The sequence below is a fragment of the Acipenser ruthenus genome, chromosome 4, assembly GCF_902713425.1.
Source record: "Acipenser ruthenus chromosome 4, fAciRut3.2 maternal haplotype, whole genome shotgun sequence".
NCBI lineage: Eukaryota > Metazoa > Chordata > Actinopteri > Acipenseriformes > Acipenseridae > Acipenser > Acipenser ruthenus.
In genome coordinates, this window is record NC_081192.1 from 9843968 (window position 1) to 9863214 (window position 19247).

Consider the following 19247-nt stretch of genomic DNA (forward strand, 5'->3'; position numbering starts at 1 on the left):
AACCTGTATCCAAAATAAATTGCACTTTTTTTCTAAGATAAACCATTTTAATATTGCAGATTTATTGTAAACTGTATTTTAGAGGGAGATCACATGCATGTGGTCAGTACTGAGTCTCTGACCCAGCCTCCAGCTCACATTACACACTATTTATAACATCCCCTTCGCTTTCTCCCCCTTAAAACAGCTCCTTGGAACCACCTTTTACTGGCTTCAACCTCCCCTGTCATCTGAGAAACTCTTCAGCAGCTTATCTTGGTACGTGTGTTTATCCAAAGCAGCCTGGCAAATGCTGTGAATGACTTGGATTATCTGAGCTCCCTTTAAAAAAAAAAAAAAAACGTTGGTATCTGCTTTTTTGAGGGCTGATCGCATGCGGTGAAAACTGAAAAGGGTGTTGTAGTTTGGATCATCTGAAGTTTTCCTCTGGAACCTGACACTTGCATGCCATGGATCATACACTTTTTGGCTGCCTGCGCAGCCCCCATGCCCCTGCACAGGGCTTGCACCCGGCTTTCTCGCAGTCGTCTCTTGCCCTCCATGGAAGATCAGACCATGTGTCCTACCCGGATCTGTCCACCTCCTCGCCGACCTGTATTATAGCTGGATATTCCAATGACGAGGGCCTGTTTGCAGGTCAGCATCACAGAGGGCATCACCAGCAACACCACCAGCAGCAGCAGCACCACCAGGCTTTACAGCCTAACTGGAACATTCCTCAGATGCCCTCTCACTCAACTGCCACCAGACATAGCCTCTGCCTTCAGCCCCCAGACTCAGGATCTCCTGATTTGGGAACCAGACCCCCGAACCTGTGTGCCAGCACACCAAGCCTGAGTACCAGCACCCCAACAGGGGCATCTTGTGTACCAGGGGACTTTGGCAGACAGGCTCTGTCCCCAGCAGAGGCAGAGAAAAGGACTGGCAAAAGGAAAAGTGATAGCTCAGGTAAGACATTAATCTGGATACTGTTAAATATATGCTATGTAAGGTAATGATTCAAGTTTTGTTTACCCATACTGACCCACACAGTCATGCTGACTCATAGTAAAAAATATCTGCTCTAGAAATGATCTATACTTCAAAATGTTGGTATATATAAATAAACAATGTGCAATAAATCTAAAAATAATACATACAAAAATACAAATGGAAAGGACAAGCTATATTTTGAAACAGAAAATCTAATATAGTAGTCTTGAATTGTGTGAACAATTATGGTTAATGTGTTGTGTGACCTATGTAATATGCAGCTTTTTCAAAATTCAGATTTACACAACTGTTTACCCACTTAATCATTGCATTTAATTATATGAGAATGTAATGCTCCACCAATATTGTTTTCACATTAAAGCAAAGCTGAGTAATTTTAAAAGATTGTTGGTTTAGCTGTATTTCACAAAACACTATGAAAAACAATAGGCTGCACTTACTTTTCATTCAACTTCTACCTGCTTGGATGTTTGCACATATACTGTATAGCATGGACATGCCCATGCTTTTAATATAAAGGCTATATTGTAAAAATTCACAAAGTCACTCGTTACCTTGTGAAAGGATCAGTGACTTATTATAAAAAAACATGCTGTAATATTATTTAAAAGACTGATCCTTGTATTGCTGAAAAAAAGAACTCCCAATGACAAAAAAAAACACTGTTTTAAAATCATAATTATACAAAAATGATTATTATAGCCTTCATAATAATATAACAAAAATGGTAATAGATTTTGTGAACATGTATATACTATAATATAATTCTTATTGGACGGTAGTATAAGTACAGTATGTCATTTGCTTTTATACCTCTTACAGCTGTGAGTTGGTTATATTATTTTTTAGAGGTACTCTGCTCATAAAAAAAAACCAAAAAAAACAATAATGTCTTAAAAAATACGTCTATGTTCCAAACAAATACAGTATGCCACTTGTAATTAATTTTAGTAATTTAGTAATTAATCTGCATGGCAATTTAAGTGTGGACTTGTTAATCTGTAGTATTTTATAGGCCTATAATTAATTATAAAAGCATTAATTACCACTTTATTATTATTATTATTATTATTATTATTATTATTATTATTATTATTAATATTATTATTATTATTAATAATAATAATAATAATAATAATAATAATAATAATAATAATAATAATAATAACCCTTAAAAGTATACATTATTACATTTGCCTTTATCATGCTTTATGTTGACCACATTTGCTTTACAATGAATGGCAATGATTGTATATACTTTTCTCGCTTTGCGTGGTATACTCCAGTAAAAAATAAATAAGAGTAAGTATGTAGAGATAGCTAATCTGGATCATAATGTTCCCTATAAAGTCTTGTTAAAGTAAAAATCTTAAATAAGTGATGTATTATATGGGTTCCATATCTATAAGCATTACTTACCTTTAACTTTGGAAGTTAGCGACTCCAGTAAGTTTTTTTTTTTTTTCTTTTTACGCATTTTGTAAAACACAGCAAAACAGCTATGTATATTTTTTGAATAGAATAACATGCCTATAACATATTATTTAGTTGTACGTTTTCAAACTGTAATAGAACAGTTTGTGATAAGACTGCAGTCTCTGGAACACTGGTTGTTATTGCTTTCAAGTTATTATAAACACTAAGTACAGCCTGTTATTATTATTATTATTATTATTATTATTATTATTATTATTATTATTATTAATATTATTATTATTATTATTATTATTATTATTATTATTATTTATTTCTTAGCAGACGCTGTTATAGAAAATATACTATACAACATGTTCAATGCTTCCATAATGACAAACACATTTTAACTAGAAAAATGTGAATTTAAATTAGCACAGCTTTTATTGTCCACATTTTCAGGACTGTGAGCACTTAGACACAAACACCCTCAAATGAGCATTCTTAGTTAATTAGGCCTGCAGCAACAGACTTTGAAAATAATAATACAGTCTTTAAATGACTCAAGCGTGTATGAATAGGGAATATGTTCTGTGTTTAATTGCCCTGAGCAAAATCTTTAAATTTTTTTTAGAAAGAAGTAAAGCTTTTTAAAGGTTAATATAATATTTGAATTTGCAATTGTCTTAAGCAAACAGTATAAACCTTACTGGTACTTTATGTGGCATATGCCATCTAAACCACTGAAGCCAGTTCAAATATCGCTGTTCTAAAATGAGGAGATTAATACTGTACTATGACACATGAGACAACAGTTAGTTTCTGTGGGTTACCATCACTGTTAAAAGAATACAGTATAATCAGTATAATCCGGATTTCTTTGAGCCGTCTTAGTCCCCCTCAATCTAACGTAACAATGTACCTATTTGTCACCTGAGTTTTTGGAAGGTAAATCTATATAATAAATAGAATATTCTGTGTCTGGAGAGAGTCGGGATGCTTTATATTGCTATAAAAGGCAGTCAATAAGAAACAGAATATTATCATCCTTTATTTGCTTTAGTGTAGTATGTTTTGTTTTTGTCAGCAGAGAAAATAAATGAGAAATCCATTTCTATGTTAATCTTTGCAATCATGCAATGAATTGTCTATACTTTAAAGTGTGAATTATTCCTCTGCAAACCCATAGTTCTTTCAGGATTGCATTTCTGTGCCAAAAAAGTTACAAGAAAAGGTTGTTTGGTCAAATAAAATAAACTGTAGTATGTAAAGGATTAGCACAGCATCAGCATAGTCATTATTGGCTCTTTTGACATATTGGTATTGCATTAAAATAAGTGTCTGTCCAAGGTGGTTAATAACCAGCACAAAACACAAAATATTGGTCTCTAGTCACAAAGATTTAATTTACTAGTATTAAAGGCTGTCTATTAATTAAATGTGCTATTGATAAAAACTGTTCTGGACTGATATTAGCTTCTTTAAAATAAATCCTGAAAACTGGTATTGGTGCTTTTCACTTTTTAGGGTGTGTTCAATAGACTTAAAGGTGGCAGACTTAAATGTAGCCTCTCTTCTTTTTTCAATAGACAGAAATGCTCTAAAGAGACACATAGCATTGCTATGTTTGGTTTTCATAACCGTAATACACACATTTATATTAACTCTGTAACAGTAGTTTGATCTTAAGATTGATCGAATAGACACCGTTGACTCAAGTTTACCACTTATTGAAAATACATGCAGTGATTTAAGGCCAAATGATTGATATATTAAAAAGGCTGAATGTCAAGCAAATTGCCTTCCTAATATATATAGTCTGAATAGTGTGTGATTCATTTTCTTTTTTTATTAGCTTACCCATATGTACTGTACATTCTGAGTACTGTGGGATAAAGAACCCTCAAAGTCAGTTGAATCTGCACCTTAATAAACTAAAAACATACCATTTTATTACCTCCTTAAAGGTTTTGCCACCGCCATGCAAATGAATAAATGTTTTTTCTACACCTCCTAGAAAGATCTAACCCATACATTATATCATTCTAAACAAGTGCACAAAACTGCATTTCCGGTTTACAGCAACACAATCTCTACTGTCCAGTATATATTGGAACATGTCTTGGAAAATCCTAATATTTTTGGTTGTGTATTTTTAACCAATTAGACCACTCATGTTTTTCATATAAAATAAAGTGTTTTAATAATGATACTGAATTATTTACATTTAAGATGGCCTTAAAGCAATTTTATCAATGCAGCAATGACAAGTGATTTAATCTCCTAAAAATGCATGTTAATATCATAAGGATTTAAAATGTGAGTATAAGTTAGCAGGCTTTCCTTGATTATTTCTATGAAAAGGTGAAATTCTTTAGGCTGTTCAGTGGAGTATCTAATTTATGATCATACATTTTTTCACCTATTGAAAGTTTTAACCCATATTCTATTACTTTGACATATCTGTCTGCCAGAACAATCTTTGAACAGTACCATTAGCAATTTAAAATGTATTGTCCAGTATGCAGGTAATAAAAGTTTGTATTATATTATTTTTGTATTATATGTCACTGTACATCCTTATTTTTATGTTGCAAAGGTTATGTTTTCAGAATTAACTCTAATCAAATCATGTACAAATAATCTCTAATCCCTTACCCAGATACACGTCAGTCGCGTTTTACCGCCTAGGTGAGTTGCCAGGTAACTGGCCATCTTGGAGCTATTGTTGTACAAATCCAGTCAGGGCAAATATCTGTCTGAAGCCGGGTGTAACTCATTGCCCTCAAATAAAACAAAATAATGTCTTAATATTTCTCGAAAAAGACAACTACAGTACTGCTAAATAGAAGCCTACTTATTTTAAAACACAGTCCTTTCAACAAAGTATTGGATAGGTGTGCTGACTGTACAATGCACTATTATTATTTTGTTTTAGAAATTCATCAGATATAGTGATACAGTCAAATGGTATTTCTTCTATGGCATTTATTTATTATTAATGTATGTGAAAAATATTTTACCAGGATAAATGCCCCTGAGATTCAACAATATTGTTTTTTACAAGGGCCTCCTGGGGCCCACAAAGCCTCACTGTGACATCCATGCAAATAATACAAAAACATACAATAAAGAACTTCACTGATGTTTTATATATATAGATTAACAATACACTTCCATTGTCCGAACATCAGGGAATAGATTATTTTTCATGAAAAAGTAGGATTTGTATTACAGAATAGAAATCTTATGGAGGAGTCAATGGTTAGAAAATAATCTGTAAACCTTGCCTCTTGCTGGTTTGATGAAGAAAGACAATCTGTCCAAAAACATAAACACCACACAGCTGAATATCTAGATATGACAACTGCTTCATTTCACTGTAATCTTTGATGTGAGTCTATCACAAGGATGGCTTTGAGTGGCGTGGGTGGTGATGTCAGCCTCCAGGAAGCAGCACACAGACAGATGGTACGCAGCCGTATATTTATTAAATAATAAAACAAACACGTTTTATAAAACACAAATAAAAAGGCACATTGGCCAAAGCAAAACAAACACAAACCATTTTAAATGTTACTAAAACGAGTACCTTTCACTCTGTAGTCGTGGTAGCATTCGCTCTCTCTTTCTCTTTATGTATGTCTTTTCTCCTGAGCTCTCCGTTTAATGAGCCTGGAGTTGGATCCTTTTATAATTACCTTATTAAGGCTCCAGCCACATTCCCATGAGATTTATAAGGATGGGGATTTAACACCAACAACACATTATAAGACTTTTTCAAATAATAAATAATAATGACGGACGGTTCCCGTCCACCCGTACACAAAAATCAATAATAACAATAATAACAATGATAATACAAATGAAAACAATAATCATACATAAATAAAATATACACAACGGGTGGGCACCCCGTCATAGAGTCCTAAACGGCATAATTAGAATCAGGTTTCTGCAGGCATTCTATATGGAACACAGAGCTATATTTCAGGGGTTCTAATGCTTCATGTAACACATCTTCTAATTATTGACTACTAATGCTTTTAGCTGGATCGCAGAATAAAACACTCTGAGGTTCATTATATAATAAATATTAGTTAATATGTCATGTGTTGGGAGTCTCTTATTTGTTAACCTTCATTATTCAAAGCTCATATATTACAACTAAGGTGAGTCCCAATTCTTTGGATAAGCAGTTGTTTTATTAAATCAATAATCTATTGCTTTATTAATAGGTCTTCAGATCTTCTGATATATTTACACTTGTGTCTGGTTAGTGTGAAAATGATTTTTCATTTGAAATGTTTTTTTTTATTTTTTTTTATTTTAACTTTATTATTTTAAGGTTGCTTTTAAGAAGCACGCCATCAGCTGGTTGCCTCAAATTAGAACAACTTCATTGCAGGCAACCGGACCGTGGCAGAAGTGGGGAATTTAAGATCTGTTTTTTCCACTGTGTCATCTCATTCATCTACCCAAAGACATTTAAAAAGCACAGTAGATATGTTGAGATAAAGTGGCACAGTTTAATGACAGTGATAAAGTAATGTAGAGTAAAGTATATGTCACTTTATAAGATTGCCCAAACTAATGTTACCACCATTCCCTGGGGATTTTTCTGTTCCTAAAGCTATATTTCTGTTGTAATAATCTCTTGATTTTGTATTTCACAAGGGCAATCACATGACTGACAGAATCACCGTTAATAGGTTGAGCTTCTCATGACACAGACTGTTTGTTATTTCAAAGAAAGTACCTGTTCTACTATATATGGCAACCTTTCATTTCTGTATATAGAGCAACTGTGTTGCTATAGGATTTCATTTATAGGAATCCTGACAAAAATAGTGTTGAATTAAATCACATGATGCCATTGTCTATCTATTTAAGTTTTTTTTTTTGTTTTTTTTTTGCTTCTTGTATTTTTTTAATTTTATTTTTGTGTGTTTTACAGTGCTCTATTTAGACTTGTTGTTTTCATTCCTAATTAGCTTTTATTTTCAAAATTAATACATGTTTGGGATCAAGGTAGATTAATTACAGAATTGAAACTTGAATCAGATTAAATTGGTATATTATATTCGCATGAACTTACTTGATTATTTAATTTAAAAAAAACGGTTTCATGAAACAAGGCTTTGCTACTGGATGATGTAAGCTCAAATGTCTTAATATGAGATGATTTGCCATAGGATTTACAGCAGCAACCATTTAGCAGTGTAGCTATCATAAAACAGATTTATATGTACAGAATTTATTTATAACATTTAAATAATAATCATGAGATGTGATAATGCAAGTAGTAGCATTTCACTGACCATGTTTTATATGGATTGTGTCTGCATACAACTATGATTCAACCAAAAATAAAGATTAAAAAGGTACATCAGACTTGCTGTAGCTAAAAAAAATGACACATCTACTACAGATCATTGGGAAATATACAGGATATACTGGCAAACCCAGGTCTGGATGGATTTTGGAATAGAACTACTAAATAAATCAACTGTTTTTAGTATTTTTTTGGGAGCAACCATTTTCACAAGCATCCTGTTTGATAGTTATTGCTTGTGTGCACACATTGCTCTAAACTCACTGTGTGCATTGATACAATGTTGCTTTGTTACATATTGCACTCTGTAATTTAATTTCTAGGCTAATATTTTGCAGCTATAGTGTAAATGTATAGAAAGCAGCCACTGCAGCTTACATGTAACTGCATATTCGGGAATGTTTTATGTAAATGTGTTTCAATTTGTTGAAAGGCATTTTAAAGACAAAAATACTTTAAAAGCCAAAATACACAAAATGTACAACAATGTGGCATTGCAATGTTATTCATTACACTGCACATGTGTTGTGGATCACTAATACCACAGTCAGTAACATTTCATTGTCAACTATCTTCTATTTTAAATGAACACACTATTGCTGTATATAAACACATGTTATCAATCCATCAGAATTTCTAAAGCAATGTTGATGCTGAAATTGCCAATAGAAACACCTTTCACTATTTGTGTGACTTTTAGACTTTCTTGCAGAATACATTGCAATTTGTGAGTCTGGAAACATGTCTACATTGTATTCAAATATGGTGAGTGACGGGTCATGTTTCTGCGTGAAGGATTATGTTTCGGAGCGCAAGGAATCAGGTTGCAGCACAAAGGATTATGGGATATATAGTACTTGGGAGAAATGCTTCTATTGAGTCAATGAAACCATGTCATATTTCGTAAAAATTCTTTGCAGATTTTCACTATGATAAAAAATAAGGCATCAAACTGTTGAAGTACATTTCACTTTTGCAACATTGACAAATTATGACAGTACGAAATTATTATGAAAAATGTTATTTTCCGAGCACAGTCACGTATTGTTACACATGCGCAGAAATACTGAGTAACAGCACAGATATTCTACGATCAGCACAGCATTCGGAAAGGTAAAGCTGAAGAGACTTTTGAAGCTATATCAAAGATAGTATGTTCATATCTTTGGTTATGTTCTTTATTGATTTGTAAAATAAAGGTATTTTTAACAGTTTTTCAAGAATACATTAACCACACAAATTACAGATGGGGATGCCTGATTCAATCTCTTGCTTTGTCCCAGTAGATATATTGTTATGTGTATTGTTAATATTTGTAATGTTATGTATTCCCAACATTACCAATGCTACCCTAATGTTACATATTTAAATGCTGTTACTCTGTATTTGTGCGCACACAGGACTGTGCTCAGAAAAAAAAAAAAATCATAATAACAACGACCTGTCATAATTTGTCAATGTTGCCATTTTCTTCAAGAGATCTTGGTCAAAAGTGAAATTTACTTCAAAAGTGTCATGCATTTTTTTATTAAATAGGGAAAATCAGTGAAATATGATATGGCTCCATTGACTCAATATAAACATTTCTCCCGCGCTCTATATATCCCATAATCCTTGCGTGCCAAAACATGACCTTTCGCGCAGCATATCCAGACCCCTCCCTCGCCAAAATATGACCCGTCGTGCTGCATAACCAATTCCTTGTGCACTGATCCTTCACTCGCTGCATTTGACAGGCATTTGTCTGAAACAGTGCCTCATAGTCTACTACAGATTTGCTGAACTAGTCACAACATGTAAAGGTCTCTGCATATGTAACTTTCTTGATCTCCCTTCTTACTTTTTACGGGGAGGACTTATCACATGCGAAGCCATCGTAGATGGTCAACTATGTGGGCATGCCTCGTGCACTGAATGCATGCCTGCCACAGGGCTCCCCTGGGTCCTAACCCCTTCTAGGTACAGATGGGGATTGCAGTAACTACAGCAGACCGTACATGAGTTTTGCAAATTAAAGGTTTGCTAACATAAAGAGGTTTAACAGTAGTTTTTAGCAAAATACGGGACAAGATCTGTCCCAGGAGTTGTCCAGTAGAAGGCTTCACAAAACCGGAGTCCTGACAAATAAGGGAGAGTTGACAGGTCTGCATACTGTAGTATGGCCAATCACATAGTATGGTGAGGTCATGGGGGACAAATAGGTTTAAGCACAAGTTTGTAAGTGTAAGCAATATGACCAGAAAAATACACTACAAAACCAATGTTCTCAAATATTTATTTTTATCTTGAGCTGCAATAATGTTCAAATGTGCACAGCAAAGTTTAACAGACCCAACTGAATAGCACTTAAGATTATACGGTATTAATAGCCATGTAATTACATTGTAATAGTCAGGTACATTTTAAATGGTACTTGCTCTTACATGCTACCTAATTACATGGAAATAGCCTTTTGAACTTTGTACATTTTATTATCTGATTTAATTATAAGTAACACCCTGTAATTCCCATGTAATTACACACTTATTCAACCCTTAGTTGCTATGTATGGCAGGAAATGTTAGTAGGTACATGGTTACGATCATATTATTACATGTTTATGTGCAATATGTCCGGTAATCTAAAGTGCTAGCACTAGTTGTATATCTCACAGTTATTTATCATTTTAAATGATGTAACTGTTAGATAATGAATTTACAATTAGTATTACCAAGTTAATGTGTCTACATAATAAAATATTTAATCTGCATGCTAAATGACATTCTAAACTACATTATCAGTAATGCTTGGTTTTAAAACGATGTATTGCAGTTAGTGTAAGGTATTGCTGTTGGACCTTGAATTAGGTCCTTTTGTAAGACCTTAAAGGACTAACCCCATGAGTGAAATCTACAATTGTAGCCCCAAGGCCTGAAGGATATATTTGTTGTAAGAGGGGGCAAATACACCCATAAACATATGACATTTACTTTGGAATCAACCTCCTAAAGTATATGATCAAGCACTGAACCATTAGCACTTTATAATTACCAGATTGAAAACAAATTACAATAATGAAATAAAAGTTCCAGACTGACAAAACATGGCATGGGCACGTTAACAACTCCAACCCCTTCTAAATATAATGACACCGCAGAGTTAATAGAGGCTAGCTGTCAGAATTAAAGTACATTTCTTATGTACTTTTTAATAAAAAAATATCTTAGCATTTTGCTAGATTGTTTCTGTTTTTATATTTGAGTGAGTATTTATATCATTGAAATAAGTTTAACTAACATGTACAGATCTTGAACCCAGTTTCTTCTATAAGTTCAACCAGATTGTTTTAAACAAACTTTAAAAAAAATATAACAGTAAAATCTTTTTTTCTATTCTATTATAGAAGTTAAATAAAAAATACAGTTATAAAATAATTTCATATACAAAGTGTATATAATAAATATGTATTATGTGGCTTTTGTGTTTCCATAGACGTTCAAAAGTTCAGCAGACTCTTCTTGCACACAGTCGTGTTTGGTCACTACTCTCTAATTGTGGTTTGGGATGTATCCAGTAAACAGTTAGGAGACAATCTGTAAGAAAATATTTATGAAGAATCACAATGTAATCAAATTCGTCCAGTGTGTATCACAAACAGATATATATCATTCAGTTAAATTACAGCACACATAATCCCTGTATCACATCTATGAAGACAACTATATGGATATACAACTAAAATAACTAACAAAGCAATGTAATAATTGCATTTTGTTTTCGTTAGTAATAGAAAACTTGACATAGTTTGCAATGTTTCTGTGTTTACAGGAAGAGTTTTAAATTGTTTGTTCTTGATGCCCCTATCTTGATACTATCCCACAACATGATATTGAATTACCTATCAAACTTTAACCTTGTTCTTCCAAACATATATTCTATCCACTGGGCCCTGACCTCAGTGGGGTTTTACCATAGTGGTAATATTTGAATGTGGTCATTGTTTTATAGGTCACTCTGTGCCGCATGGTGAGATCCTTAAGAATGAACTGTCCTCAAAGCTGAAAATCCTTAATGATGGGTTCCTAGTGGGAATTTCCATTAAACTGTTGTTAGCTTATAACATTAACTCTCCTGTGCCCTACGCCTTTAAGGATTGTATAATGATTAACATTCAGCACTGTTGTGTCCTTTGTACCCACTTGGATAATACTGTAGATCAGTACTTCCCAAGACTGTGCCGTGCACTTTGCTCCAGTACGGTAATTGCCTTCAGTCAGCAGAGCAGTTAGACCCTGGATGGAATATTCTGACATTTGATTTTAACCACTTCTGCAACATTAATATTGAATCAGATGTGTTTTCTTACTTTCAGTAAAACATACAAAATTCATTTCATTTGAAAAACACAAATAAATGAATGGATAACCTTTTTAATATATATACAGCATAACAAATAAACATAAACAAAATACTTTTTAAAAAGACCAATGTGATTTATTGTGACATTAAGAGCCTTGTTTTTTTGGGAATCATAAAAAGAAACAGCTCGATGAATTGGGGGCAGTTATAATGAAATAAACAACGGACCTACATTTTATGTTACTACTTCTTCCTCACTGAAAATTATAAGGCAATGTATTTATAAATGAAAAATATAAAAGAAGCTTATCTCATACTGAAGATATAAAAGCAACCAATTCCACACTGACCGATATAAAAGCCAACATATGTAACTACAGCTGCTAAAACCCAGTTCCACATGCTCAAAATCACACAGCTCAAAGCCACTTGCAACCAGTTAAAGTGTGAATAAACCATACCAGAAAAATACAAGTGATTGACAACTCTAATTGTTTCTCTTACCTGCTTTTTTTTCCTTCATTCTTTTCATGCATGCACGTGCAGTTTATCACATTACATTTCATATGCTGACTGGAAAATGTTCTGTTTCTAATTTCAGACTCCCAAGATGGGAACTACAAGTCAGATGTGAGCGGCAAACCCAGGAAAGAGAGGACAGCTTTTACCAAGGAACAGATCAGAGAGCTTGAAGCGGAATTCGCCCATCACAATTACTTGACAAGGCTGAGAAGATACGAAATAGCTGTGAATCTAGATCTCACTGAAAGACAGGTATGATAAATATTTATAATAATAATCATGTAAATGTGATTAGCCAGAAGCTCTCCGACGACCTTCAGTTCTCCTAAGCTGTTGGGGGGAATTGCTGCAGTGAGTGAGCGTAATTAGACAATCTAAATTGGGGAGAAAATTTCAGTAATAATTGGGCACATGAAATTAAAAACAAATACAAAAATAAATGAATACATTATTACATGTCCATGTGAATTTGAGTCACTTTGCCTATGACATGGTCTTACAAAACTTCAACCATGAAAATGTCTTTCTCACATTGTTGTTTGGAAGGTATGATGCCATTACAAGGGCCATAATATTCAGCTACCACATATATTTAACCCATTTCTCAGTTGATAATCCCATGCTTTGAACTTGACTGAACTGTAACTCAGGAAGATTAATGGTCCACAGAAATTCCTTACCCATTCAATCCCAATGCCAAGGCCATTAAAGCTGCAGGCAGTGACCAGATTTGTATTATTCAGGAAGACACAGGGAGGGTCTTTATTGACCCTAGTATACATTCTCAAATCCCCAAGATGAAAAGGTAAAGCAGTTATTTTACATTTTGGTACCTACATAGTGCCTTCTCTTCAATGTAAACCGAAGACTTTCCCTTTACAATTTTACAGTCAGGTAAAAATTGGGAGTGGGAGATAACCCAAAGGCCATATATGTTCTATTTGTGATTAAAATACTTACTCTAACAAAGTGGCATTTCACTCTGAGAAAACATGTGTATACCAATAAACAAAAGCCAGGTATTTTCCTTTGCTTTCAAGATACAGTAGCAAACATTTCCTGGTAGTTTCATTTAACAATTTCTTACCAGTATTTATATGTTGCTCTTTCATATTATTTTGCACTTTCTTTGATATGGTACACAGTTTATTGGTTCTTCTTTCAGCCAGGAAACAGACAGGACCTGCAAAGCTCTGTCTAGGAGATTAGCTTCTCCTAGAGGAACAAATCTCCAAAGTACTTAGGATCTCTAGAATGAGAGACGCTAATGTGTGTTTATCATTGTCTCTAATTACCCCCTTACAATTTATATTTACAGTTTTTCATTAATGTTAATTATGACTGCTACTGGACTGCTCTAGACATTACCATGGCATAACCTGAGTAAGGGCTGTCAGTTTGGCCTCCAAAATGCATTCAGACATACAGCTATGGCCAAAAGTTTTGCATCACCTAGAATTTTAGGATAGAGATATAATTAAAAAACAAAAACTATATGAATATAATTTAGATATTTTATTTAACAACATGTAATCAAAGAAACTACAAAATTATATTGCAAAAGTCTACCGGAAGCCACAGTAGTAGTACAGTATTTCATGTTAGATTTCGAAATGTCACATTTTTTCATTTTTGTCAGTTTTTCATTTTATATGGAAAACTGCAAAGCGGTATGTAATTCAATATTTTAACGTAACATTATTCAGCAGGTTTAATTTGACTTTATGAAGCAAATTTAGTTAATTCTATAGCGTGATGCAAAACATTTCGCCGTTGCTGTACATATCTGGATCCTGTAGCTAGGTTTGTGTGGTTATGTGTTGACTATACTCTTGAATGCTTCCCTCAGCAAGATCCAAAATAGAGTGCAGATTGCCTACTATGGCATGTTACTTATAGCAATAGCTTCAATTATTTATTTGAGGACACTGAGATTTTGAAAGGTTGCTAGTGCCCTTCAATGGCATCGCAGTCTGTATGTTTTTTATTGGGTGATCTATCTATCTATCTATCTATCTATCTATCTATCTATCTATCTATCTATTAATTAAACAAGAAAAACTGTGGCCTCTCATGGTAATTTGAAATGTATTTTTGTTTACGACTGTAAGTCGCCCTGGATAAGGGTGTCTGCTAAGAAATAAATAATAATAATAATCATATGCACAAACTTTGCAAACACATGGGACACTGTCATGTGATTTAACAGAAGGCTTGCGGCTTGCTACATTTTCCATCAACACAAAGAGCACATGTTCATCAGTATTGTATGTGTTCTGTCTGCCATTACTGTTTATTTGTAGATCTGAAACAAAACGGAAGATATCAAGGTTGATTAATAAGGTTATGCAAGTCCAACCTGCATTTCTTTCCTTAAAAAACAATGTAAAAACTCCAGGGTGAGTCCTGTTTCATTAAGTAGGTTTCAGTCTGTAGTGTTGAATGGATCTTTTCTATACCTCTATCCAACTATAATATGGTGATAGTATGATACTGTGTTGCCAGTGCTGCATTTTTTTATAAAGAAAAGGAAATGTTTAAAATATGTATTTGTCCCTCATAAACATTACCAAAACCAAAAATTAGCGTGTACTGTATTTCAAAAATATTTAAAATAAATAATCATACTACTATATAACAACAAAAAAGACCAACATGCAAGTTTGTGTCGAGCAGAAGAAAGAATCACCTATCCTTTGATGATTAATGTTTAAATACTTGACAGAAATCTGTGGAATAATTGAGTAGGAAATGTACACCACACCTGAAAGTAGCTTAGAAGGGTTAGAAGTGTCATAAATATTTGTTTTTGGTGTTCTAGCTGGTAGTTAAAATAAATCAGACGGGACACACCTTTCCCAGAGTTTCTGGTCCTGGGGAGATGCACAACATAAGGTCATATCTGCATCAACTGTTTTAAGAAACAGCTTAATCATCAGTCTGGGAGACGTAAATACTTAACAACTTGTCGACTAAGGGAAAGAAGGAAAAGTTTGATGCCAGAGAGCAGATGTGCCTAATACATCAGCCTATAATTTCTGGTATAGAAATAGCTGGCAAATGCAAACATTCTAATCCTCCTCTCCTCGTAGTATGTAGTGTTTCACCGTTTCCATCTATTTCTAAGAACCCATGGGAAGCCATTTATAAGCAATTTTCATATTTTAAAGATGAGAAAATATGTTGAGGATATTTTTTTGTTAATAACTGAATTATTTGCAAAGTTGATTGAGAAATAAATCTGGAACATAAAACTTAAATATTGTTTGATGTAGCGATTAATTTGATGTAATAATAATAAAAACATTGTGACTAAAATCCCCTCCCCTTTTGGGTGTTATTGTTTGCTGGTGGTAAAAACTGTTACATTATTTTAAACGTATTTCTCTGTAAAGGAACGCCAAATCAGAATGTCAGTCTGCCCAAGCATGTCAATACTAGTCTGTACTTCAATGAAAGTGGTGATTACTAAATCAATTCTTGAAATAAGTGAGCTTAGACTACTTAACTTAAATGCAATGTGTGAGCTTAAACATATTACTTTCCTGTTTTCTTCCAGGTAAAGGTTTGGTTTCAGAACCGGAGAATGAAGTGGAAGCGAGTGAAAGGAGGCCAGCAAGGAGTTGTGTCTCGAGAGAAAGAACTTGTGAATGTGAAAAAGGGAAGGCTGCTTCCGTCTGAGTTCTCAGGGATGGCAGGGCTCCACCATTCAGCAGATTCCTTAGCAAACGAGGATAGTCATGACAGTGATCACAGCTCCGAGCATGCGCACTTATGACGCACCACAGAAACCAACGTCCATACTCAGGAAAGACGTGAAATGAAGGAAACGCATCTGTAAAAAATAATGGAAAAAAAGCAGGCCTGTAAAGTCTGTTTTGCTTATATTAGAAACCTGGGAAAAGTGCCTTAAAATTGCAGAATCTGAAGAGGCCAATGGCTTTTGAACATTCCATATTTTGTTCTATTCAGTGACAATGGGCAGGTTTATGCTTTGGCTTGCACTGTTTAAAACATGCCTTTATCATTTACGACTGTGTGACAGTTATGTAATAATAAAAAAGGTGCAGCAAAAACTTGTTCAGCTAAAACTACAAATATAATGATTATGTAAATAAGTATCACTGTTTTATTATCTTCACTCTAACAATCATTTCCTATTTGCAGTATAACAATCCATAAAGTAATAAAAAAATGCTAGTTGCTAATGTTGCTAATCTGATTGTTTTTTGTTTGTTTTTCCTGAAAAAAGAAAAAAAACATTTAAGGTATTTTCTTCCGATCATAATTAGGTGGTGATAGACATTTCTTTTTATTTGTGCTGACGAAGATGGACACACTCGTCTTCTGAAACGTGTGCCGTCAGCCGTCTGCTTCTTTTCACTCTGCAGGCCCGCCATGCAGCCACCTCACAGCTACAGCGTCGGAGGACCACACAGCTCTGGGCAGCTTACAGGCAAGCCTGCAGGTGCCTGGCCAGTCTACAGGGTTGCTGGTGTACAGTGAGCTGAGGACACCATGGCCAACCTAAGCCCTTCCCACCCAGGCGGTGGTCGGCCAATTGTGTGCCGCCCCCTGGGAACTCCCATCCACGGTCGGCAGTGGAATAGCATGGACTTGACTCCATGCAGAGTGCCTTTACTAGATGTGCCACTCTAGAGTCCCTGTGTTAGACATTTCTGAATACTGTGATTGCAGACTACAAAATACTATAATTGAACCTTAGGTTATAGGGTTAAGTTTGTGATTAAAACCTTGTTTTATTTATGGAGGAGTTCTGTTCATACAATATACATGAAATACATTTTTAGAAATATTACCAGAGGCGGCAGACTAGGGAGGACCAGGAGCTGCTGCAATCTGAATTGATGCTATAAATGGAAACTCCCCATCCTGCAGAGTAGGGAATATACAGGGCGCTGCACGTTCAAAAAAACAAATAAATAAATAAAAAATATGTATAATATAACACCAAGATACCCCCACACCCAATAAACATGGAATGATGCAAAGACTTAAACAACACAATCACGTTTTCCATGCTTATACAGTTACATACTTTATTAACCAGAGTTGCATACAATGCTTTCCTATACAGTACATACCAGACTTTCAATGCTTCTCTATGTTTTCACTTTGAATTCATTTTGCTTTTACCATGGCATACCATAAGAACCGTACAGTATTTAATACAAGTCCTTCTTATATCTTATAAAATGGAGCCTCATCATTTTGCCAACCATTTTTAAAATCGCATTTGCCACCTCATCCCTGGTAGCCTGCATGAGATGTCATCAACTGAATTGCACAAATAAAATGACTTGGTTGTTGTATAACAATAATACACCCACATCAAGACAGTTGGGGCATAAAAGGCTCGCTGCTTACTGACTAAAACATGTTTAGAAATGCCAGTGAAATCCCTTTGTTTAGGGTATTTGTGATGAGTCAAAGGGGTTTCGGTCTGTAATTCAGCCTCCCGACAGTAGAAGGCATCAAACCAACTCGGGACTTCCCTTACCAAGGTCTCGTGACCATGACGAAAGTCATCTTTATGAGGGGCGGCACCTTGGTGAGGGGAGGAAGTACGAGTATGTAAATTTCCAGCCACTGGAGTCAAGTGAGTTATAAGGACACTTGTCAGTTGGGGATTGGTGTTCCACTGACTACAGGGGCGGGGCGTTGCATACTAAAGGGAACGTACTACTGTGTTTGGGGTGGGTCCTGAAAAGCATAGACGGGGTGAATAGGCTGGAGGGAGAGAGGAAGCATTGGCTTGTGTTGGTTTCATTTTTGCTATCACGGGGCGGAATACACATTTACGTTTTCTTTTCTGTTTTATCCCTTTTTATGTCCGGGGATATTTGTGAAGAGGACTAAGGAGTTTCCGAACCCTTCTTTTTATCATTATTCCAGCACCCCCTCTCTCATACCATTTTTCTTTTGTTTTGTTTTATTTTATCGTGTAACAAATAATATTAATAAAACAAATTTTATTTTGGTGGCACGTAAATTACTGTCTGGACATTCCATTATTACTCACACGCCTCACAGTATTATTGTTTAAATAAATTATATGGTCATTAATAGTGGCACCTCAGGGGCTGAAGCATGTACTGAATGCTAGAAACTTGCATTTTTCTGAATTGTCACAAAACCTGTCAGAAAAAAAAAATTGGAAAAACACCTGTAGACAATCATTATATAGATCTACTTATTTTTTTGCAAATAGGACCTAAAGAAATTACTATTCTACTTAACACTGAATTGCTATGCTCAGTTTCATTAATTTAATTAATAATTAATGTAATAAGAAGCATTTTTATAAATACAAATTGACAGTTTATATTGGCTTTTGTACATGAAAGACGAGAATATTATTCAAGAATAATACAAATGACAAAATATACTGCTTCTTCTGAGAAACGATTTATATTTTCATAGTATTTATTAGTGTTGCATGGAAAATCTTCTGGTAATCCAACAGGAAAGCCAAAAACCTGCCTTAAAAAGAAATATTGCAAATGTTGCTCGGTTGCCGGACACAATGTTAATTTGTTATCCAGATTAAATATATTTTAAAGCATAACTAAAAACAAAACAATGTAAAGTTAATGGGCAACATTGGCTAAGTTTACAACAAAAG

General features: G+C 34.4%; 1 protein-coding gene across 1 annotated transcript; it reads left to right on the forward strand.

Annotated features, from left to right (window-relative positions):
• The first annotated feature begins 174 nt into the window (after window positions 1-174).
• LOC117400771 (homeobox protein MOX-2-like) lies at window positions 175-18608 on the forward strand. Its single transcript, XM_034001097.3, has 3 exons — window positions 175-948; window positions 12681-12853; window positions 16161-18608. The coding sequence occupies exons 1-3, from the start codon at window positions 450-452 to the stop codon at window positions 16377-16379; spliced, it is 891 nt and encodes a 296-aa protein (XP_033856988.3). The 5' UTR covers window positions 175-449; the 3' UTR covers window positions 16380-18608.
• The last annotated feature ends 639 nt before the right edge of the window (window positions 18609-19247 follow it).

Excerpts from the sequence above, each read along its gene's own strand:
- LOC117400771 (XM_034001097.3), top strand. The coding sequence starts at position 450 with ATGGATCATACACTTTTTGGCTGCCTGCGCAGCCCCCATGCCCCTGCA. Across the intron at positions 949-12,680 it reads AAGGAAAAGTGATAGCTCAG|ACTCCCAAGATGGGAACTAC; the intron begins GTAAGACATTAA and ends TTCTAATTTCAG. Across the intron at positions 12,854-16,160 it reads TAGATCTCACTGAAAGACAG|GTAAAGGTTTGGTTTCAGAA; the intron begins GTATGATAAATA and ends GTTTTCTTCCAG.